At 28.5% G+C, this 25,123-nt stretch overlaps 2 protein-coding genes across 5 annotated transcripts in view; one reads left to right on the top strand and one right to left on the bottom strand.

Moving 5' to 3' along the window:
* The window catches only part of LOC103313627 (cyclic GMP-AMP synthase-like receptor), a 28,174-nt gene that overhangs the window by 2,917 nt on the left and 134 nt on the right, over positions 1-25,123 (bottom strand). For 2 of the 4 annotated variants that reach the window (XM_015984490.2, XM_015984492.2), the window contains exons 2-5: positions 2,300-2,423; positions 1,991-2,250; positions 1,711-1,849; positions 1,508-1,666 (exon numbers count right to left, since the gene is read on the bottom strand). In XM_015984490.2, the coding sequence (XP_015839976.1) occupies positions 1,508-1,666; positions 1,711-1,849; positions 1,991-2,250; positions 2,300-2,413 (672 nt within the window). In that variant the 5' untranslated portion in view covers positions 2,414-2,423. Of the gene's footprint in view, positions 1-1,507; positions 1,667-1,710; positions 1,850-1,990; positions 2,251-2,299; positions 2,424-20,937; positions 20,967-25,123 lie in introns of those variants that run through there. The other 2 variants (XM_064359942.1, XM_015984493.2) reach the window with 2 other exon arrangements.
* On the top strand, positions 6,019-25,057 carry LOC656810 (uncharacterized protein). The gene is made up of 5 exons (XM_015984494.2): positions 6,019-6,631; positions 9,485-10,014; positions 15,133-15,323; positions 20,087-20,303; positions 24,578-25,057. Exons 1-5 carry the CDS (start codon positions 6,362-6,364, stop codon positions 24,876-24,878), a joined length of 1,509 nt encoding a protein of 502 aa, XP_015839980.2. The 5' UTR covers positions 6,019-6,361; the 3' UTR covers positions 24,879-25,057.

The following is a 25,123-nucleotide window of genomic DNA, read 5'->3' as shown; positions in this document are numbered from 1 at the left end:
ATTTGATTCTTTTTCGAATTACTAGAATTCTCATTGCAATAGCTGGAATTTGTTTTGGAATAGGAATTGCGTTAACTTTTTTGGAACCATCGGAATTAATTAATTTGGAGTTACAGAAAATATTTTGGAATTACGGAAATTAAGTTAATTAAGTGGAATGATAGCTAAAATTATTTGTGAATTGTTTTAGGAATTACAGATTTTTTTTGAAGTATTTGAGACTAAACTTGGAATTAATTAATTAAAATAACAGGAACTAATTTAATAATTAGTAATTACTTGGAATTAATTAATTGAAATAACAGGAAGTAATTTAATAATTACGGTCTTTTTAACTTAATTAATTATTAATATTAATTAATTAATTATTAATTATTAATATTAAGTTAACATAAATTTTGGGGGAATTTTTGTGGAATTACAGCTGGAATTATCCAAAATTACTTTGAACAGAAATTGCCTTAAGTTTCTTGGTACTATCGGAATTAATTAATTTGGAATTACAAGAATTATTTTGGAATTACAAAAACTAAGTTGGAATGATGGCAATTAAGTTTTACTTAGACGAATTAATTTGAAATAATTTGAATTAATCTTGATTTAACCTGGATCATACTGATTATAGGAATTACTGGAATTTTGGTGCATTTTTTGTCGTTACTGTAATTTCAGATGAAATAATTTGTGCATTACTAGAATTCTTTTTAGATTTACTAGAATTATCATTGTATCATCTGAGATTACTTGGAATAAAAATTACTTAAAAATTTCTTGGAACTATCAGAATTAATTAATTTGAAATTATCTATTGGTATAAAAAAATTGAATTACGAAAAACTAGTTGGAATTACGGTAAATGTTGAAATGATAGGAATTATTTTGGAATTATGGAAATTCATCTAGATTAGAATACATTATTAGAATTGTTGTGTAAATTTTCGGAATTACCGAAAAATAACAGCTGGAGTTTTTTGTGCATTACTCAAAATTTTCTGGAATTTTGGATTTTTTTTTTGGAATTACTTAAAATTACTTGGAAAAACGATCGGAATAGTTAATTTGGAATCCAAAAATTATTTTAGAATTACGAAAATTTAGTTGGAATTTTGGGAATTAAGTTCGAATTACAAGAATTATTTTGAATTTCTATGGATTGGAATTGTATTGTTTATGATTACTTTGAATTTCTTAGAAATATCAGAATTAATTACATTGGAATTACAATAACTTAGTTGGAATTATTACGTCAATTAATTTGTAATTATTGGAATTAATCTGAAAGAACTAGGATTTTTATAGAATTTTTGTAATTACGAGAATCACAGCTGCATTTCTGAATTCTCTTTGGTTTTCATTTTGGAATCATCTGAAATTACTTAAATTAGAATCATCGTAATTAACAGTATTTACCGAAATTATTTTCGAATTACGTTGGAATTATTGGAATTACTTTTAATTCATTACTGAGATTTCGATGGAATTTATACAGAATTATTGTTTTTTTAACCTTATTATGTGAAAGATTTCGCCTGTAACCATTTTTGGGCCACTGATCCGCTGGGAAAATAAAGCAAGGGACAAAGTCAATTTTTAGTTCGAATTTTTTCAAATTGTGGACACCTTCCAGTTTTATGGTCAACGCTGGTCCACTTTTGATTATGTCAATCTGAAAATTTTAGTGATTTTGGGCCGAAATCTGGGTTAGGGTACCTTGATGGGACAGTTGGTACCATCGATATTCACATCCATTTTCAAATTTCCGTGAAACGCCGTATCGATCAGACTCTCAACCCATGACTTGGTTTTCTTCGTTGATAAGCGATTGCCATCCAGGAGTTTGTCCAAATTGCTAAAGTAAAAAAAACATAGTTATTTGCTGCGCTCACTCGTTTTGGCAAACATTATGCTCGTTAAACAATAATTTCGTCGTAAATTGGAAATTTATTCCCGCAATTTTATTTTAAAAAAGTGGAGTAAAAATTATAAGTACGGGTATTTCGCCGCTTCGCTCTCGCTTTTCCGAAGAGCGTCCAGATTTTTCAACACAACGTGGACGAATCCAGGCGTGTTATTTTCCTCAATGGTTGCTTCTGCCAGTTTTGGGAATCGCAAATTGCAGTCCAAATCGTACTCGTTTGGACTTCCGATTTTGAGTCCATCGTAAAAACTGCCAACGTATGAAATATCTTGGTATAAATTGTTGAACAGGACGCTCTTGTCTCGTATTTTTTGGACGGTGCGTTTGACAATCTGCGAATTGGTGGAAAATAATTATAGAAATTTGGTTCAAAGTACCAACTTGTAAGAGTTGGTTGTTTCGTTTGGTTTCGTCGTCTGGGAGGGCGATGGACATGCTGTTGATTTTTTGGAGCACGTTTTCGATGATCTTGTATTTCTTGCTTTCTTCGCTCATGGTTATTTAGCTGGAAAAAATCCTGAGTTGAGTATCGAGTTTTTAAAATAAACAAAAATTAATTACTCATAAACGAATTGTTAAAACAATAAATCCAATTAGTTTAGCATATATCAACGAGTATTTACAATAATAATTAATGATAAAAGTACAAAAAACTCAAACTTTCAACATATTTTTGCATTTTTCTCCGAAACAATAAGACCTAGTGCAAAAATCAAAAGAGCATCAGGTAGCACTTGAAATTATCTATTTTGTCGTGGGAACCCGGAGCCGCTCCGGGCAATGGTTCCGGGTACAAAGGTATTCAAAGTTTTACACTAAAAAAATTTATAACTCCAAATCTGAGGGTTGTAGAGCCAAACGGTTTATTCAGGTGAATTCTGCGGCTCATTTTCCATATTATGCAAACTTTTTTGCAACACTAACATACTCTAGAACTTAGTTTAGAAAAATATTTTAATTTGAAAAATGGTGGATGCGCCGGGTTATTAATTAAAAAATTCATAACTCAAAAACTAAAAGTCGCAGAGCAAAACAGTTTGTTCCAGTGAATTCTGCGGCTCATTTTCTGTATTACACCGCCATTTTTGCAACACCACCTCACTCGACGACTTAGTAGGAAATTTATTTATTAACTTGAAAAATGGTGGATGCGCCGAAATAATAATTTAAAAAATTATAACTCAAAAACTAAAAGTCGTAGAGCAATGCGGTTTGTTCCATTGAATTCAGCGGCTCATTTTCTGTATTACACCGCCATTTTTGCAACACCACCTCACTCGACGACTTGGTAAGAAATTTATTTATTAACTTGAAAAATGGTGAATGCGCCGAAATAATAATTTAAAAAATTATAACTCAAAAACTAAAAGTCGTAGAGCAATGCGGTTTGTTCCATTGAATTCAGCGGCTCATTTTCTGTATTACACCGCCATTTTTGCAACACCACCTCACTCGACGACTTAGTAGGAAATTTATTTATTAACTTGAAAAGTGGTGAATGCGCCGAAATAATAATTTAAAAAATTATAACTCAAAAACTAAAAGTCGTAGAGCAATGCGGTTTGTTCCATTGAATTCAGCGGCTCATTTTCTGTATTACACCGCCATTTTTGCAACACCACCTCACTCGACGACTTGGTAAGAAATTTATTTATTAACTTGAAAAATGGTGGATGCGCCGAAATAATAATTTAAAAAATTATAATTCAAAAACTAAAAGTCGTAGAGCAATGCGGTTTGTTCCATTGAATTCAGCGGCTCATTTTCTGTATTACACCGCCATTTTTGCAACACCACCTCACTCGACGACTTGGTAAGAAATTTATTTATTAACTTGAAAAATGGTGGATGCGCCGAAATAATAATTTAAAAAATTATAACTCAAAAACTAAAAGTCGTAGAGCAATGCGGTTTGTTCCATTGAATTCAGCGGCTCATTTTCTGTATTACACCGCCATTTTTGCAACACCACCTCACTCGACGACTTAGTAGGAAATTTATTTATTAACTTGAAAAGTGGTGAATGCGCCGAAATAATAATTTAAAAAATTATAACTCAAAAACTAAAAGTCGTAGAGCAATGCGGTTTGTTCCATTGAATTCAGCGGCTCATTTTCTGTATTACACCGCCATTTTTGCAACACCACCTCACTCGACGACTTGGTAAGAAATTTATTTATTAACTTGAAAAATGGTGAATGCGCCGAAATAATAATTTAAAAAATTATAACTCAAAAACTAAAAGTCGTAGAGCAATGCGGTTTGTTCCATTGAACTCAGCGGCTCATTTTCTGTATTACACCGCCATTTTTGCAACACCACCTCACTCGACGAATTAGTAGGAAATTTATTTATTAACTTGAAAAATGGTGAATGCGCCGAAATAATAATTTAAAAAATTATAACTCAAAAACTAAAAGTCGTAGAGCAATGCGGTTTGTTCGGTTGAATTCTACGGCTCATTTTACATAATATATCAATTTTTCACAACAATTAAAAATTTAAAAATTTTTGCCTAAATTTAGGGTAGCCATTTGTCATAGTGAAAAATTTTATTCATTAAAAAAATTCATAACTCAAAAACTAAAAGTCGCAGAGCAAAACAGTTTGTTCCAGTGAATTCTGCGGCTCATTTTGCGTATTATAGCGGCTTTTTTGCAACACTAACATACTCTAGAACATAATTTAGAAAAATATTTTAATTTGAAAAATGGTGGATGCGCCGGGTTATTAATTAAAAATTCATGACTCAAAAAGTAAAAGTCGCAGAGCAAAACGGTTTCTTCCAGTGAATTCTGCGGCTCATTCTGCGTATTATACCGGCTTTTTTGCAACACTAACATACTCTAGAACTTAATTTAGAAAAATATTTTAATTTGAAAAATGGTGGATGCGCCGGGTTATTAATTAAAAATTCATGACTCAAAAACTAAAAGTCGCAGAGCAAAACGGTTTGTTCCAGTGAATTCTGCGGCTCATTCTGCGTATTGTATCAACTTTTCACAGGATTTAAAATTTTCCAATCTTTTGCATAAAATTTTGGTGGTTCCTGCACAAAAATTAAAAAAAAATTTAACTTGCTCTAGTAAAGTTTTATGGACTTTTCTGCCTTTAGAACCCCCTAAACAATTTTTGAGAAATTTTTACGATATTTTAAAAAGATTCGAAAAAATTCAAAATTAAGAAAAAATCACCAAATGGCCACTTTATTTTATCGATTAAGATATTATGTTATTATGTACCATAATAACCACTTGTAGAATAAAGGTGTACTACTTCTATTCCTATCTATGGAATATGCAACAACATTATTAATACCTATAAGAAAAATCGGATTTTTCTTAAAATTGTTTTCTGATTCTTTTGTAAAGCCGTCTGAAGAATTTCTGGACTTTTCTTTAGATTATTTTATAAATCCATCTTTAAAATCGTTTATAAATTCTTCTCGACATTCTTTGGAATTATTTTAGACTGGGTCCAAAAGTCTTTAAAAAACACCTCTTCAAATACATTGTCCAAATTCTCTTTAGGGTTCCATTCTACGTCATTTCAAAAATTTTCATTCAGAATTTCTCTAGATTATTCTTTAGCAGTATTGTTTCTGAATTCCTCTTTAGATAATTCTTTTTTAATAAATCATATTCTAAATGCTTCTTTACAATTATTTACAAAATCAACTTAAGATTATTTTATAAATACTTCTACATACTCTCTAAATCCTCTTTTAGATACTGTTCTACGTCTCTTCAAAATTCATTTGTACTTTAATTTAGAATTTTTCCATATTATTCTGTATCACTGATTTTTCTAAAGATTTTTCTCAGATCCTCTAGTAAAATGGTATGTAGATATAAAATATAGAATCTTCTGAAGATTGTTTTTTAGTTCTATCTTTCGAATTTATTATAAATTTTTGTCTAGATTGTACTACAAAACACTTGTTTTAGGAACACTTCTTTCAAAAATTCTCTTTAGGGTTTCATTCTACGTCTATTCTTGTTTTTAGAATTTTTACAGATTATTTTTTAACATTATTGATGGATTCCTCTTTAGATTATTTTTTTAATACATCTCCAAATTTTTTTATAAATTATATTCCAAATGCTTCTTTTCAATTGTTTTCGAAATCAACTCAAAATTATTTTCTAAAAACTGAAATCCGATGAATTTAACACGTTTAAATCTTCATATTGATAAAAATTTTACGTAAAATGGGATGATTCGACTAAAAATTTTCAACCGCGTATTAGAATCCGCGCTCCAAAAAAAGGTCGACCACCCAGCAACTTCGCAAAGAAACCGAGCGACAAGCGAAAGTCCCAATCGATATAATGACCGACCGAAACGAAAGCGTGTAAAGCACGTTTCAGTCAAAGTTTTCCATGCCGAGGGTAAACACCCCGTCCGCCAAGCGCCCCAACATGCCCACGGCCCCCTAATCCAATGGCCACCATCCGAAAGCTGGCCACTTTCCGGCAACTGTCCCTCGACTGCGAGCTCGACCAGCGCCGAAAGTCGCTCAAAAAGCAGCTTTCCGAGGAGAAAACCCGCCACGAACGGCCACAGCCTGTGCGAATCGCCTGGGCAGACAGCCCTTCGCCCAAGGACGAGGGAATCGTCGCCAGAAAATGCCTCAAAGAAGCCAAAAAAGCGCCCAAGTTGAGCAGGCACAGCTCGCTGGAGAAGGACTCCATTCTCTACTCCAAGCAGGAGGTGAGTTATTACTTGTTGATGAAATTCCATTGACAAATTTTATGTAATTGGCTGCTTTTTTACCGATAATTATTTTATAAACACTTAAATTTTTTCAACATTCTCCAAATTCTGTTCTATGTGTCTTTTCAAAATTCTTCTGATTTTTCTGATTCTTTTCTAAAGCCGTTTCTAGATCTAAAATCCGGATTCTTCTTTGGAATTATTTTTTTAGACTCTACTCAAAATTATTTTATTTAAAGGCTTTTTCTGCGTTTCTTCTAGAATTTTGAAACTGTCTTGTCGATTCTACTCTACGTCTTTTCGAAATTCTTCCACTTTCATTTAGAATTCTTTCAGATTATTTTTAGCATAGAACACAAATCTGGATTCTTCTTTAGATTATTTAATTAATGTATTGTTAGATTCGTTCTTCTCAAATTTTTTTTTAAGTATTTTTTGGACTCTACTGAAAATTATTTTATAGACACTTTTTTGCATTTTTTTATATTCTCTCAATTCTCTATTAGATTCTAGTTTCCGTCTTTTTGACGTTTCATTTAGAATTCTTCTAAATTATTTTTTACTATTGTTTCAGAATTCTTCTCTAGATTCTTCTCAAAATCCTTCTCTGATATTTTTCTAAAGCCGTTTCTAGATCTCAAATCTAGATTCTTCTTTAGAATTATTTTTTGGACACTTCTGCATTTTTTCTACATTTTTTAAATTCTTTCTTAGATTCTACTGTACGTCTTTTCAAAATTCTTCTATAGTTTCTTTTAGAATTGTTCTAGATTATTTTTTAACATTGTTTCTCAATTCATCTCTAGTTTTTTTTAAAGATTCTTGTCTGATTTTTTTCTAAAGCCGTTTCTAGATTTCAAATCTAGATTCTTCTTTAGAATATTTTATAAATCCATCTTTAGATTTGTTCTTCTCTAGATTTTTCTTTAGAATTATTTTTTGGACACTTCTGCATTTTTTTCTACATTTTTTAAATTCTTTCTTAGATTCTACTGTACGTCTTTTCAAAATTCTTCTATAGTTTCTTTTAGAATTGTTCTAGATTATTTTTTAACATTGTTTCTCAATTCATCTCTAGTTTTTTTTAAAGATTCTTGTCTGATTTTTTTCTAAAGCCGTTTCTAGATTTTAAATCTAGATTCTTCTTTAGATTATTTTATAAATCCATCTTTAGATTTGTTCTTTTCTAGATTTTTCTTTAGAATTATTTTTTGGACACTTCTGCATTTTTTTCTACATTTTTTAAATTCTTTCTTAGATTCTACTGTACGTCTTTTCAAAATTCTTCTATAGTTTCTTTTAGAATTGTTCTAGATTATTTTTAACATTGTTTCTCAATTCATCTCTAGTTTTTTTTTTAAAGATTCTTGTCTGATTTTTTTCTAAAGCCGTTTCTAGATTTCAAATCTAGATTATTCTTTAGATTATTTTATAAGTCCATCTTTAGATTTGTGCTTCTCTAGATTTTCCTTTAGAATTATTTTTTGGACACTTCTGCATTTTTTCTGTATTTTTTAAATTCATTTTTAGATTCTACTGTACGTCTTTTCAAAATTCTTTTCTAGTTTCATTTAGAATTCTTCTAGATTATTTTTTAGCATTTTTTTCTAAAGCCAATTCTAGATCTCAAATCTGGATTATTCTTTAGATTATTTTATAAATTCATCTTTAGATTTGTTCTTCTAGAGAATCTAGAGATTCTTCTTTAGAATTATTTTTTGGATATTTGACCATTTTTTCTGCATTTTTTAATTCTACTTTACGTCTTCTCAAAATTCTTCTTTAGATTATTTTTTACTATTGGTTCAAAAATTCTTCTTTAGATTTTTCTTAAAATTCTTCTCTAGTTTCTTGTAAAATTCTTCTAGATTATTTTTTTGCATTGTTTCTTAATCTCTGTTTTGTTTTAAGATTCTTCTCTGATTTTTTTCTGAAGCTGTTTCTCGATTTCAAATCTGGATTCTTTTTTATATTATTTAATTAGATTCGTTCTTCTCTAAATTCTTCTAAATTATAATTTGCAAAAATTTGAATAAATCATCAAAAATTTAGAAAAAGTCAGTATCATAAATAATTTACGTTAACATGGGACCTCATTTAGAAGAATTTGAGAAATTCTTCGGGAAATCTGTGAAAATTAGGGTATGTAGCTAAGTTATGATAAAAAATTAGAAATCTGGAGTAAATAAACGTAAATCTAGTTTTCTGAATTAAAGAAAATAATAAATAAATTATGAAAAAATTAGGAGAATTCTGAGGTCATTATTTAAAAATTAGGATGTCTTGAGAAGGTTAGAAAATTCAAGAGAATATCTAACTATCTAATCACGCGAAATCTTGAGGAAATCACTGAAAATTTGAAAAAAATAGCAAAATTGTGAAAAAATTGCAAAGCTTGGACTACCTACGTAAATCAGTTTTTTAAAGAAATCAGAAAAAAATCAGCAAATTAAACGAAATAAATAAGATTGTAGTGCTTAAATAATGGGAAATCCTTCTCGCAGAACAAATCGGCAAAAAAATGGAGAAAATTTTGAGAAAATCATTTATTTAAAAAAGTAGAGGCAATTTTGAAGAAATGAATGAAGAAATCGTGAGGAAGTTAGAATAAGATTATGAGAAATCTGAAGTAAATTTTAGAGAATAATTAAAAAATTTGGGAAAATCTTGATGAAATAACTATAACAAAAAAAATTTTTCAAAAAATCTTTGAAAAACGTCGAAAATGATAAGAAATAAGAAATTGTCATAAAAATAAAAAGTTTGAAGTAAATCGTTCCAGCACCTTTATTTAAAAATAACCTAAAATAAATTTTAAATACAAATTTTCCAAAAAAAAATCTTTTTTAGTTAGCGGAGCGTTTGCGGCAAGCCCTCAAAGAGCGCGAAAAACCCAACCTGGACATTTTCCTCGCCCACAACACCCAAGTCGAGGAGGAGGTGGAGCCCCCCGACCCCAAACAGCCCCCCAAAATCATCCAGCCCCTCACCACCCCTTCAGACGTCTTCCAAATCAAGAAAAACAAATCGAGTGCGATTGTTGTGATACCGGTGGTCGAGGACGAGCCCCCGAGCCTGGAGGATGCCCCCGAAGGCGGCCCCCAGGACCCCAAAGCCATAAAAAATGTGATAATCAGACCGGCAACGGCTGCTTCCAAGCGAGAAAAATTCCAAAAAAGGAGCAACACTGCGTTCAATTCTGTTATTCGGCCACCGCTGGTGAGGTCGTCTTCTGCGCCCACTAGTAAAAGCGACCAAAAGCCCAAATTTCTCGCCACGAAGAGGAAAATCAAGTCGGGGAAGGTTAAAGGGAAGACGAGCGATGATGAAGATAGTGGAAGTAATAAAGAGAATCCGAAAAATAAGAAGGAAATGAACAGGTATTGTAATTAGTGTCTCAGCTGGTTTGCATGTTTCCGGTTTCGATTGTGAATTTTTTGGACGCGAGCCAAACTCAAGCTTGAATCGATAAAGATATTAAATGAAGTGTCATCTCATTACAAATTTTAAATTGATAAACTTTTTTGCAGGCGAAAAATTATTGGGGTAATTTTGGTGAATTTTTTAACAAAAACGTTTATTTTAATCAGACAAAAGTGCAAATGTGGTTACAAAGAGAAAATACCATAAATAAAAATAATAGTAAAAAGTAATAGAAGATAAAAACGCAATTTTTTAATTCATGATATTTTTTAGTCGATGCAGACACAAAAATGTTAATTTTTGACTTTTAAATCTTTCGGCTTAATTTATGTTCGATTTACTTTTCGTTTCAATCATAACTTTCAAAAGTAAAAGTTCCGTTTCTTCAATTTTTTTAAAAACTTATTTTCATAAAAGTATTTTTTTGGTAACTTTTTTCTAAAAGAATTGTCTTGAAAAAAAATTATTTTGAAATGAGTTTTTTGCCTTATTTACAAAATGTTTACAAACGTCTGAAATGTTTTTATATTTATATTTCTTAACAAATGGCTTAATTTTATTAATTAATACCTGGAATCATGAAATACAAAAGTGAGGAAATATGTACAAAAATTGTTCTTTTTTTGTTAGACGTGAACTAAACTTATTTTTATTTTATTTGAAAAAAGTGGTTCAATTTGTGTACAAAAGTGCTTATTTTGTTTAAAGTATTATTTAAAATTCGTTAAAATGTAGGAAATCGCTTTTAAAAAAATTTCAATTAATTTAAGATATTTTTCAGTCGATGAATAAAATTAAAAAATAGGTTATAAGTTCAATTTTTTGTAAAACAAAGAGAAAATACTATAATTAAAAATAATAGTAAAAAGTAATAGAACATAAAAACGCAATTTTTTAATTCATGATATTTTTTAGTCGATGCAGACACAAAAATGTTAATTTTTGACTTTTAAATCTTTCGGCTTAATTTATGTTCGATTTACTTTTCGTTTCATTCATAACTTTCAAAAGTAAAAGTTTCGTTTCTTCAATTTTTTTAAAAACTTATTTTCATGCGTTTATTTGATAAAGGTATTTTTTTGTTAACTTTTTTCTAAAAGAATTGTCTTGAAAAAAAATTATTTTGAAATGAGATTTTTGCCTAATTTACAAAATGTTTACAAACGTCTGAAATGTTTTTTTTATAAAAACTTCGTTTATTTTAAGACATTTTTTGAATCAATGCAGAAAATACAAAACCAGGTTCTAAATCTAATTTTTTGCCTTATTTTTTACATTCGATTTGTATTCGTTTTTTTATTTTCTTATTTAATTTTTTTTCTTATTTTCGAAATGAAATAACCTTATCAAAAAAATTATCAATATTTCTTAACAATTGGCTTAATTTTATTAATTAATACCTGGAATCATGAAATACAAAAGTGAGGAAATATGTACAAAAATTGTTTTTTTTGTTAGACGTGAACTAAACTTATTTTTATTTTATTTGAAAAAAGTGGTTCAATTTGTGTACAAAAGTGCTTATTTTGTTTAAAGAATTATATAAAATTCGTTAAAATGTAGGAAATCGCTTTTAAAAAAACTTCAATTAATTAAAGATATTTTTCAGTCGATGAATAAAATTTAAAAATAGGTTATAAGTTCAATTTTTTGTAAAACAAAGAGAAAATAATATAAATAAAAATAATAGTAAAAAGTAATAGAAGATAAAAACGCAATTTTTTAATTCATGATATTTTTTAGTCGATGCAGACACAAAAATGTTAATTTTTGACTTTTAAATCTTTCGGCTTAATTTATGTTCGATTTACTTTTCGTTTCAATCATAACTTTCAAAAGTAAAAGTTTCGTATCTTCAAATTTTTTAAAAACTTATTTTCATGCGTTTATTTGATAAAGGTATTTTTTTGTTAACTTTTTTCTAAAAGAATTGTCTTGAAAAAAAATTATTTTGAAATGAGATTTTTGCCTAATTTGCAAAATGTTTACAAACGTCTGAAATGGTTTTTTATAAAAACTTCGGTTATTTTAAGACATTTTTTGAATCAATGCAGAAAATACAAAACCAGGTTCCAAATCTAATTTTTTGGCTTATTTTTTATATTCGATTTGTATTCGTTTTTTTATTTTCTTATTTTATTTTTTTTCTTATTTTCGAAATGAAATGCCTTTATCAAAAAAATTATCAATATTTCTTAACAATTGGCTTAATTTTATTAATTAATACCTGGAATCATGAAATACAAAAGTGAGGAAATATGTACAAAAATTGTTCTTTTTTTTAGACGTGAATTAAACTTATTTTTATTTTATTTGAAAAAAGTGGTTCAATTTGTGTACAAAAGTGCTTATTTTGTTTAAAGAATTATTTAAAATTCGTTAAAATGTAGGAAATCGCTTTTAAAAAAACTTCAATTAATTTAAGATATTTTTCAGTCGATGAATAAAATTAAAAAATAGGTTATAAGTTCAATTTTTTGTAAAACAAAGAGAAATACTATAAATAAAAATAATAGTAAAAAGTAATAGAACATAAAAACGCAATTTTTTTAATTCATGATATTTTTTAGTCGATGCAGACACAAAAATGTTAATTTTTGACTTTTAAATCTTTCGGCTTAATTTATGTTCGATTTACTTTTCGTTTCAATCATAACTTTCAAAAGTAAAAGTTCCGTTTCTTCAATTTTTTTAAAAACTTATTTTCATAAAAGTATTTTTTTGTTAACTTTTTTCTAAAAGAATTGTCTTGAAAAAAAATTATTTTGAAATGAGATTTTTGCCTTATTTACAAAATGTTTACAAACGTCTGAAATGGTTTTTTATAAAAACTTCGGTTATTTTAAGACATTTTTTGAATCAATGCAGAAAATACAAAACCAGGTTCCAAATCTAATTTTTTGGCTTATTTTTTATATTCGATTTGTATTCGTTTTTTTTATTTTCTTATTTTATTTTTTTCTTATTTTCGAAATGAAATAACCTTATCAAAAAAATTATCAATATTTCTTAACAATTGGCTTAATTTTATTAATTAATACCTGGAATCATGAAATACAAAAGTGAGGAAATATGTACAAAAATTGTTCTTTTTTTATTAGACGTGAACTAAACTTATTTTTATTTTATTTGAAAAAAGTGGTTCAATTTGTGTACAAAAGTGCTTATTTTGTTTAAAGAATTATATAAAATTCGTTAAAATGTAGGAAATCGCTTTTAAAAAAACTTCAATTAATTTAAGATATTTTTCAGTCGATGAATAAAATTTAAAAATAGGTTATAAGTTCAATTTTTTGTAAAACAAAGAGAAATACTATAAATAAAAATAATAGTAAAAAGTAATAGAACATAAAAACGCAATTTTTTTAATTCATGATATTTTTTAGTCGATGCAGACACAAAAATGTTAATTTTTGACTTTTAAATCTTTCGGCTTAATTTATGTTCGATTTACTTTTCGTTTCAATCATAACTTTCAAAAGTAAAAGTTCCGTTTCTTCAATTTTTTTAAAAACTTATTTTCATAAAAGTATTTTTTTGGTAACTTTTTTCTAAAAGAATTGTCTTGAAAAAAAATTATTTTGAAATGAGTTTTTTGCCTTATTTACAAAATGTTTACAAACGTCTGAAATGTTTTTTTTATAAAAACTTCGTTTATTTTAAAACATTTTTTGAATCAATGCAGAAAATACAAAACCAGGTTCCAAATCTAATTTTTTGGCTTATTTTTTACATTCGATTTGTATTCGTTTTTTATTTTCTTATTTAATTTTTTTTCTTATTTTCGAAATGAAATAACCTTATCAAAAAAATTATCAATATTTCTTAACAATTGGCTTAATTTTATTAATTAATACCTGGAATCATGAAATACAAAAGTGAGGAAATGTGTACAAAAATTGTTCTTTTTTTTAGACGTGAACTAAACTTATTTTTATTTTATTTGAAAAAAATGTTTCAATTTGTGTACAAAAGTGCTTATTTTGTTTAAAGAATTATTTAAAATTCGTTAAATAAATGTAGGAAATCGCTTTTAAAAAAACTTTAATTAATTTAAGATATTTTACAGTCGATGATTAAAATTAAAAAATAGAATTCCTTTTATAAAAAAAACAATTGTTGCAATTGTTTGCAATAAATATTATAAATCTGAATTTTTTAACATTCCTTAATAATTATTTGCTCAATTTCCTTGAATTATCATTACATTCAATTAAAAAAAAAATAATCATAACATTTAAATAAAATAGTCTGTTCGCTTAACTTTTTTTTGCTTATTTTAAACAGTCCGGCATTTTTAACGAATTATCTGAATTTTGTTAAATAAATGTCCAAAAAAATTTTTTCCCCCGAAAAAAACATCAATATTTTTACACATATTACAAATTAGACTCTACAAACCTTATATCGACAAAAAGCTCATTGAAAAATGCGATGCAATGGTGCAATAAAATACAGGGTGTTGCATTAAAAAAATCGAGTTATTGTCATTTGTAGTTTGTCATACTCAGAAAATCGTAGTTGGCGCTGGAATATCGACTCCGAGTTCGCTTTTATTGCAGAAGATGCGCCTAAGCTTGGGGAAAAAATTGGTAAATTATCTTAAATGATTCTAAAGTTATAAATTTTTTTTGTGGGTCTTTGCACGACGCATTTTTCTTACATAAATTGGCATAAGTCAAAAACTATGACAGATAAGTCTATAAATTATATCGACAATTTAGTCACGATTTCAAAAATATAATCAAAAATTGGCGTTTCCATTTAAAAACACAGAACTTAATTGGGTATTTTATTTTGGAACAGTCTGTATAATTATAAATATAATTTTTCTGCTTATTAATAAAATCCCCTCGAATTACTATCTGAAACTACAACATTCAAAAATAATAAAATACGAAAAAATTTTGTTTTTGCATTTTTGGTTCAGAATGAAAAAAAATGTGTGTAGCTTATTCTGATTAAAGGATTATTTAAATTTAATTGAATAAATGTCGAAAATTGCTAAACCGTCCCTTGTTTTAGGAGCTTTTTTAATTGATCAAAAAAAAAAAAGTTAATTTTTTTTTTGATAGATATGTGGCTATCAGTGGTAGCGACATCGTAACAATGGTTTCCCTCATCAGCCCAGCTGCTAGCGACACCGAAGACCTGGAAATTGAGCTAAAACCCAAAATCAAAACATCCCCTGCAAAAACCCCAGTGATAAAAAAGGACGAAAAAGAGCAATCAAAACCCGTCTCATTGCGAAAAACCGTCAAATCAGGTAAGTACGAGGCAAAAATTGCGTGCATGTGTGTGTGCGACAAAACACAAGCACTTATTTGATCGATTAAACTCATCAGTAATGAAAAAGTTAAAAGCACAACGAGTTTCCGTGCCAGAACCGCCGAAAAAAAGCCATTGTACGAACGCGAAAGCCTCATTAAAATTTTGAAAGCTTCCACTCAAAAAGCGTCAATCACTCGACGAAAACTTTCAAATGGAAAAACTTGCTTGTTTGTGTCTTGGAAAGTTACGCCTGTTAATTACCAAGTTTAATTGCCTGGATCGGGCACGCCATCGAACGGCCTTCGGCAAAGATTCGAGGGTGAAGTACCTTTATCGAGATCTGCTGGGGGCGGCGGAGGTGGCGTGCATCACACCCCCAAAGAAAATCAAATCAACAAATATGTTTAATCGATTCCAGGGGGTGGCTACAACAAGGTGGCGCAGCCAAGGCTATTTTCACACTTTTTTGTGTTTTCTTTCTTTGGCATTATTTATTATTTCTTCTATTTCATTATTTTTTTACATCGTTTGTTTGTTTTTTTGTTGAGGTTAAATAAAGTAGCTGCAAGTTTTCTTCGCCTCCGTGTTTCAATAAGTGTGTTTTCGGTCGAAAAATGGGAATCATAGTTGGCTATGACATTTTCGAAAAGTTTATTTTTTTTGAATTAAAAACAATTTAAATACAGTTTGATATTTTTATATACTTTTGATAAAAAATATATTTCAAATATTTGGAAATAGTTGGCCATGGAAAAGCCATTTCAAATCTAAAAACAAACAACTTTTATTAATCGCAAAAATTTGATCTAATAATTTATGAATCGTTTTTGAATTAATTAGTGTTTAAAACATCATTAAATTATAAATACTTGTTGGGTAATATATTTTTCATGGTTTTAATTGAAAATACAAAATTTTCTCATGGCCTACTATATAGAAAAACCAAAATGTTATATATTTTTTTAAATATAAAAAAAGAATGTATTACACAAATAGATATATCAAATCAAAAAAAAAAGCTTTTCAAAAATATCACAGCCGCCTATGATTCCTATTTAAAAAAATACAACTTTATGTTAATCGCTGGTAACAACGTTATTTACACATTTTTTTGTGTTATGTTTTAGTTGTTTGTATATTTTTTTTGTGACATTATTTGTTATTTCTTTTATTTCATTACTTTTATACATGTTTTGCTTGTTTGTTTTTTTGTTGAGGTTAAATAGAGTAGCTGCAAGTTTTCTTGGCCTCCTTCTTTCAATAAGTGTGTTTTCGGTCGAAAAATTGCAAAATTGCATAAATTTCGAAATAATTTTGAAGCCTTTAGGGCCATTTCTTCCACTAATGATTTCGGTCAAAAGTAAGCTAAATTACTCGAAATGGGAGAAAGTAACGCAAATTTCTATCAGATTTCGTGCTTTTTAAACACATTTTGACAAAATTTTTTGGTCAAAAATGGCCCAAAAATCTCGTAAAAGAACAAATTAATATTAAATTCGAAACAGTTTCGTGATTTTTCAGTTAACTAAGATTATTGAATTACTAACTAAAAACATTTTAACCAATAAAATCGTGTGTTTTTAAACATAATTACAGTGTGTTGTGATAAATAAACAAAAGTTGACATTTTAGCAAAATTAATATCTTTCTTATTATAAAAGTTATACATTTGATACAAAGATATCATGAGGCACTTTTTTACATTAAATTTTATAATGTTGTCGGCGGTTTTTTCAATCACTCGTTTAGCTATAATAACGTAAAGTTGTATTTTTTTAAATGGGAATCATAGTTGGCTATGACATTTTCGAAAAGTTTATTTTTTTCTGAATTAAAAACAATTTAAATACAATTTGATATTTTTATAAAAAATATATTTCAAATATTTGAAAATAGTTGGCCATGGAAAAGGCATTTCAAATCTAAAAACAAATAATTTTTATTAATCGCAAAAATTTGATCTAACAATCATTTATGAATTGTTTTTGAATTAATTAGTGTTTAAAATATCATTAAATTATAAATACTTGTTGGGTAATATATTTTTCAGGGTTTTAATTGAAATTACAAAATTTTTCCATGGCCTACTATAAAGAAAAAACGAAAGGTTACGTTTTTTTTAAATTAAAAAATAATGTGTTACACAAATAGACTATTAAATCAGAAAAAACTAAGCTTTTCAAAAATATCACAGCCGCCTATGATTCCTATTTAAAAAAATTATAACTTTATGTTATTACAACTAAACTGAAGGTTGAAAAAAATTGCAAAACTGAATGAATTTCGAAATAATTTTGAAGCTTTTAGGGCCATTTTGTCCACTAATGATTTCGGTCAAAAGTAAGTCAAATTACTCGAACTGGGACAAGGCAACATAAATTTCTATCAGATTTCGTGTTTTTTAAACACATTTTGACAAAATTTTTTGGGCAAAAATGGTCCAAAAATCTCGAAAAAGGACAAAATAATATCAAACTCGACATAGTTTCGTGATTTTTCAATTTACAAAGACAAAGCTTATTAAAATAATAAGTGACCGTTTAAATTATTGCTAGAAAAGGCCTAAATAAAATCAAATTTTAAGATTATTGGACCTATTTTGTCGAAATTTTGCAAAGAACAAAAAGCGAAATAACATCAATTTATATTAAATTAGCTGTTTTTTAAGCTTATTTTGACTAAAGTTTTCAAAATAAATGAGTTTTTCGACAAAGACGAGCTTAATTATTGCTCAAAATACAAATGTGAAATTTCAAGGCCCATTTTTTCTAAGTTTTGTAAAACAATAAATGCTCATCTCACTCAAAACCGAGCCAAATTATTGAAAAAAATACAAAATAACGTCAATTCGATTAAATTTGGTAATCTTAGCCGAATTTTGACAAAAGTGTGCCAAATTCCTAGTCAGAAATAAACTGAGTTAAAAAAATATTTAAAAAAGCAAGATCAAGTTCTAAATAATTTCGTGTTTTTAAAGCTATTTTGGGCAAATTTCTTAAAATAAGTGATAAAACGAGCCAAATTATTGCTCAAAAAAGGTCGAAATAAACTTATTTTCAATGATATAACTTTTAGATTTTTCAAGTCTATTTTGTAAAAATTTTACGAAATAATTTTTCGATAAAAACAAGCTAGATTACTTATAAAAAAGAAAAACAACGTCAATTTCGATTGAATTTCGTGAATTTTAGACAAACTGTGTCAAAATTTTACAAAATTTCTGGTCAAGAATGAGTTAAATATAACTCGAAAAATGGAAAAACAAGTTCAAGTTCGATACAGTTTATTGATTTTTTCATTCAGTTTTTTTCTGGCATACTGTCTTAAAAAAAGTTAACTTTTCAGTAAATTTACTTGTCAAAAAAGATCAAAATAAAATCAATTTCAATTTTAATTTTGATTAAATTAGTTGTTTCATTGGTCTAATTTTGACAGATGTTTGGTTAAAAATGATCTAAGTTACACGAAAAAGGGCAAAATTACGCAAAGTTCGAAATTTTGACGCCATCAATGATCATTTTCACTCGAAAATTAAAAAAATTTAAAAAAATATCATCAATTTCGATGAAATTTGGTGATTTTTCGCCTCATTTTGACAAAAATTTTACAAAATTCTCGGTTAAAACTTAACTAAATATCACTCAAAAAAAGGCAAAAAAATCGAAGTTCATACAATTTTGCAATTTTTAAGCCTATTTACCCAAAATTTCTCAAAATGAGTGAGCATTTCCTTGTAATTTTCCGATAATTATGCCAATTTTGACGAAATTTTGCGAAATAAATAAACATCTCTGTCAAAAACTTTTAAATAATTCGAAAAATAACCCGAAATAGAAAAAAATAATGTCAAGTACGATACAATTTCGTGCTTTTTTAAATTAATCTAGTAAAATTTCTCAAAACAGTAAATAAGTGCTTCGGTGAAAAACTAGCTCAAAAAAATCAAGGTCGATGTAATTTCGACATTTTCAATCGATTTCATCAAAATTATGCAAAACACAAAGTTAATCATCGGTCAAAACAAGCTAAATTAGTCGAAAAATAGCAAAAGTTTTTGTGATTTTTAGACAAATTTTTAGAAAAGTTTGATCAAAAAATCTGTAAAATTTCAATATTTTTTACAATTTTTTTTCGAAATAAACGAGCTTTTCGCTGGAAAAGTCTAAAACTAAAATGAGTTTTATTGAATTTTGGGAGTTTTAGATCAATTTTGTCGAAATTTTGCAAAACAAGAAGCTAAAATACTTGGAAAAACATAAAAAGTTTCCTGATTTTTATGGGCTAATTTTGACGAAACTTTCAGCTAAAGGTGCCAAATTTCGACTTTTTAAGTTTTTTTCAGAATTAGTTTGGTGATTTTTGCGGTCAAAACAAAACTAAATGAATTCAATTTTAAAATATGAAAAACTATAAACAGTAGAATTTTTAGCAAAAAGAAATCAAAAATTTTTCAAGTAATATGTTTCAAGTTGAAAAATTTTTCCTTTTAAGACTGATGTGAACAAATTGCCAAAAAACAAATTGTTGAAACTTCTCAAAGAGGTTTTCGTGCACGTCCACGCCTCTAATAAAATCACCAAAATATGCATAATCGAATACCGGCAATAAACCATTGATAATAATACGAGCACGACATGACGGAATGATTGTCGTAAACCTCCCTCAACATGTCACAAACCCGAAAAAAGCTATCGTTTTCCAATAAATTCTTTTTGTAGGAAAACTGCAACTTTGATGCGAATTATTTATTGTTTCCAGTCTCGTTCCAGTCTTCGACCATACATGCCATTCGAAGTTTTTCAGCGAGTTTTCCAGGAAGACGCGGCTCCATGGCCACCACGATAATGGTGGGAAACGCCCTCAAAAACCAGAAAAACCAGGAGAAAAGGGCCACCAATTCCACGCCCTCTGAGGATGAGGACAGAGGGCCGAAACGTCGGCTGGTGAGAAGCGCCACAGACAAAACACAAAAAAGGTACAATTACAGGGGAGCCCGCTTATAACGAACTTTTGGGACTAAATGTGACTAAAAGTGTGTTTATAACGAACTTTTTACCGAATTACAGTGTGTTGTAAAAAATAAACAAAAGTTGACATTTTAGCAAAATCTTAAAAAAACATATCTTTCTTATGATAAAAGTTGCACATTTGATACAAAGACATTATAAGGCACATTTTTACAGAGAATTTATAATGTTATCGGAGGTTTTTTAATCATTCGTTTAGCTATAATAACACAAAGTTGTATTTTTTTAAATGGGAGTAAAGCTGGCTATGACATTTTCGAAAAGTTTATTATTTTCTAACTTGAAAACAATGTAAATACAGTTTGATATTTTTATATACTTTTGATAAAAAATATATTTCAAATATTTGAAAGTAGTTGGCCATGGAAAAGCCATTTCAATTCAAAAAACAAATAATTTTTATTAACCGCAAAAATTTGATCTAATAATAATTTATTATGCTGTTGTGTTAATTAATCATTAAATTATAAATACTTGTTGGGTTTAAATTGAAAATCCAAAATTTTTCCATGGCCTACTGTAAAGAAAAAGCGAAAGGTCAAGATTTTTTTTAATATTTACAAAAAATTAAAAAATGACTACCTTTTCTTCCAGTAAATTTAATTATAACCACACGATAATTTTATGAATAACAAACTGGAACAATGAAAATGAAATAAAAAGTGCGATAAGAAAATTTTCTCCCGTTGTTTTTTATCAGATTACAATTAATATTTACTGGTTCTATTCAATGCATTTGTCACTGTTTTGTTTCGAGGTTTCGAGGCGTAAAAACGATAAATCATACAAACTCCTCAACATTTTCGTGATGAGAAAGGTTCAGTAGCAGAGATATCTCTAGCTAATACTTGAATGTCTTGTAAATTTCGTTCGAAAAGCGCGGGGTCATTTGCCGGAAATGCAATGTGTTTTAGGTGAAACACAACTAAATAAAATGTAGACATTTGCGAAAAAATGGTTCTTGAATTGAATCTTTCATATTTTTTAAATAAAAAATTAAACAATTTTTCGTAGGTAATAAAGTAATTCTTTGATATTTCTTTTATTACTGATTTTACCCCATTAAATCAGGGGAAAATATGTACAGGCTGACTCACGTAAAACTGCCCGAAGCAAACTTTTGTGCACTTTACTATGGAACATTTATCAGGCAATAACTCGGGTTTTATTAAAAGTAACCAATCCACTTGGGTTGGAAAGTTTTTTTAATTATCTATCTTTTTCAAAAAAGATCATCATTCTCCGAGAAAATTGTAAAAATAGGTGAACATAAAAAATTAACAACTAAAAAACCATTGGGAATTTGGCAAATTTCTCGAAGCTAATCGATTTGCCTTAAGTTTGCATCAAAATAGTTCCACTTTTTCGTATAGCTTTCCCGTAATTTAGAAAATAAAAAAATTTAAAAATATGTGTCACTAAAAAAATTCATAACTAGAAAACTAAAAGTCGTACGACAAAACGGTTTATTCCAGTGAATTGTGCGGCTCATTTTGCGTATTATACCATCTTTTGTACAACAATAGCTTATTTGAGAACATATTTTAAAAATTAATTTAAATTTAAAAATGGTGGATGCACCGGGTAATTCATTTAAAAAATTCATAACTAGAAAACTGTTTAGAATTTGTCAATTTTCTCGACGCCAATCGATTACCGGGATTATTTTACATAGGTTTGAATCAAAATAGTCCCACTTTTTCGTATAGCTTTACCGTAATTGAGAAAATAAAAAAATTGAAAAATGTGTCTCACTAAAAAAATTCATAACTCGGAAACTAAATGTCGTACGACAAAACAGTTTATTCCCGTGAATTTTGCGGCTCATTTTGCATATTATACCAGCTTTTGTACAACAATATCTTCTTTGAGAACATATTTTAAAAATTAATTTAAATTAAAAAATGGTGGATGCGCCGGGTAATTTATTTAAAAATTCTGAACTAGAAATCTGTTTAGAATTTGGCAATTTTCTCGACGCCAATCGATTACCGGGATTATTTTACATAGGTTTGAATCAAAATAGTTCCATTATTTCGTATAGCTTTGCCGTAATTGAGAAAATAAGGAAATTGAAAAATATGTGTCACTAAAAAAATTCGTAACTCGAAAACTAAGTCATACGACAAAACGAGTTTTTCTAATGAATTCTGCGGCTCATTTTGCGTATTACACCATCTTTTGTACAACAATAGCTTATTTGAGAACATATTTTAAAAATTAATTTAAATTAAAAAATGGTGGATGCGCCGGGTAATTTATTTAAAAAATTCATAACTAGAAAACTGTTTAGAATTTGGCAATTTTCTCGACGCCAATCGATTCCCGGGATCATTTTACGTAGGTTTGCGTCAAAATAGTTCGACTTTAGCTTTGTCGTAATTGAGAAAATAAGAAAATTGAAAAATAAACAGTTTTAGATAATAAATCACGAATTTTTGGTGTATTTTATTATATTTCGGAATTTAGTGATTTCCTGAGTGCCAACGACTTCCTAGAACATTTTACATACGTCTATACATACATGCGGTTCAAAATTTCTCCGAAACAAGACACACAAGTTCGTATTGTAAAAGATTAATTTGGCAAATCAAGCTTTTGTTTCGCTTTTCGTCGGAAAATCCCGCCACAACAATAAATCATAAACGCATCAATATTCCGATGCGAAATAAAAAGCCGGAAAGCACGTCCTAGTTACCTATTTTCCATTTCCAGGTCATTTGTTCCGATTTGCACAAATCGAATTCGAATTTTTGTCAAACACGCGTCCTATATAACATATTATAATAGAACCGACTGTCCATCATCGAATCCATCAACCAATCAAAATTCGTAATAATTCGGTTATCGACTGTGCAATAACATTCGCGACGGTACCAGCCGACTTAACTTATTGAATTGAAATTTCTCCATTGCTTTCAGGATTAATAAAATCAATCATTCGACTATTATTAAATGAAACGAACATATCGCACGAAAAAACTCTTGCATACAAAGCATTCCAAATTTTTTCGGATTTTTGCCAACACTCCTTTCAACCAAAATTAATTAATTGAGAACATTAACATCAAGAAAACTAAAAAAATTAAGTTTTCGCTATAATAAAAAAATATATAATGTATTTAACAGAATTATAGAGGAAAAATAAGCAAAACAGAAAAATCATGTTGAGAGAAACATTTTGTATTTGTGTTTAAAATTGCTGATCAAAAAAAATTACATTGTATAAACAAGTGAATAAATAAAATAAATATTTTCATAATTCACAAAGTTATAAAAAAACATAATTAAATATTATTGTTTTACTGCTTTTTCAATAATAAAACTACTAAAAACTAGATAAAATGTTGAAGTTTGACAATTGTTGACCATTTTGCTAGGCTTACTTGATTAACGATGAAAATTACAAAATCGAATCCGTTTTTATGGTTTTTTTTTTTCAAAAACTTTAATAGATAGTTATAGGACGTGTTGACAAAAGTCACTAAAAATGTCAATGATCTTTTGATTGCCGTTAAGAAAATAAGATCGTACCATTTGAAAAAACTGAGTCATTGCCGTTTTTTGATAACCATTTTGAAAAAAATCGTACTACCCAATTTTGAAAATTCTAGAAGGTTTATCGAAAACAAAAAAAATTGTTCACTTATCGCAAAAAATTCAAGGGTTGTGATATATACATAAACGCCTGCCAATAGAAATTTAAAAAAAATGACATTTGTCAAAAACTGTGGTTACTATTCTAATTTCGCGTACTTTCGGAAGTTCTTTATGTAAGCCTTGAAAGAATCAACCTGTATATATTTTTGAATGAAATGCCATCTATTGGATGGAAGCATCAATTTAGCTTTATGATGACATTTGTCAGCTTCATTTTTTCAGTGGTACCCTGTATATTTTTTTGACCATTTGACAGACAAATGTTTTAATTTTAAACATGTTAATAAGTTTTTGTAAAAAAAATGAAAAAAACTGATTATTTTAGATAAAAAACAAGGAAAACAATTTATTATTATAAACTTTTATTTACTAATTTAAGCAAAAATACATTTTTTGTCACTCCCTGTTGACTGTCATAATTTTGACTTATGTCATCGTAAAGGTAAATTGATAATTCCATCCAACACATTTCGTCAATTCATTTAAGAACAAACATGGTTTTTTGTACTTTTTTTTTAATGGAAAAGTTACAGTTATGACTTTTCTGATTAAAATTTTGCAGTGAGGACGTGAAAACTGAGCCAGAACCCGACATAAAAATCGACATTAAAACGAAAATTGTGGAATCGCCGCCACTGGAAATCCCTGAAGCCACCGAAGCGGAAAAAACCGAACCGGTTGACGACCAACCGAAATTCGGTTCGGTTAAGGAGAAAGAGTGCTGGGAGATGTACTGCAAGATGGCGGACCGCGGTCTCAAGGTCTCCTACGATACGATTTTGAGGGGAATGTTGACCCCAACCGAGTACAGAATGCGACGAAAAGAAAGTATCACAGCTCTTGTTAACGAAACAACACAATAAATTGACAGTGTTAGGTTAGTCATAGGTGGCGACGACTCGCCTGTACTTCCCCCATAGTCCTGAGATTGTTCAATGCTTGTTATAGACGGATTTTTATACGATTTCTTTTATAGAGGCAAATAATTTTATACAATGTGTACGCGACAAACGCACAACTTATATTTTATAGAAAAATAAATGTTGAGTATTGAGTTTTTGATTTTTAAACCCTTCCTTGAATTTCTTCTTTGAGTTAAGATGGTAGT

This window comes from Tribolium castaneum, chromosome 1 (assembly GCF_031307605.1).
Source record: "Tribolium castaneum strain GA2 chromosome 1, icTriCast1.1, whole genome shotgun sequence".
NCBI classification, from domain to species: domain Eukaryota; kingdom Metazoa; phylum Arthropoda; class Insecta; order Coleoptera; family Tenebrionidae; genus Tribolium; species Tribolium castaneum.
Note: the sequence above shows the minus strand (reverse complement) of the source record. Positions and strands in the feature narration are given on the sequence as shown.

Bases quoted from the DNA above. Each gene is read 5' to 3' on its own strand.
- LOC656810 (XM_015984494.2), top strand. From the start codon at position 6,362: ATGGCCACCATCCGAAAGCTGGCCACTTTCCGGCAACTGTCCCTCGAC. The intron at 6,632-9,484 runs GTGAGTTATTAC...AATCTTTTTTAG, and splicing joins TTCTCTACTCCAAGCAGGAG to TTAGCGGAGCGTTTGCGGCA. The intron at 20,304-24,577 runs GTACAATTACAG...AAAATTTTGCAG, and splicing joins ACAGACAAAACACAAAAAAG to TGAGGACGTGAAAACTGAGC.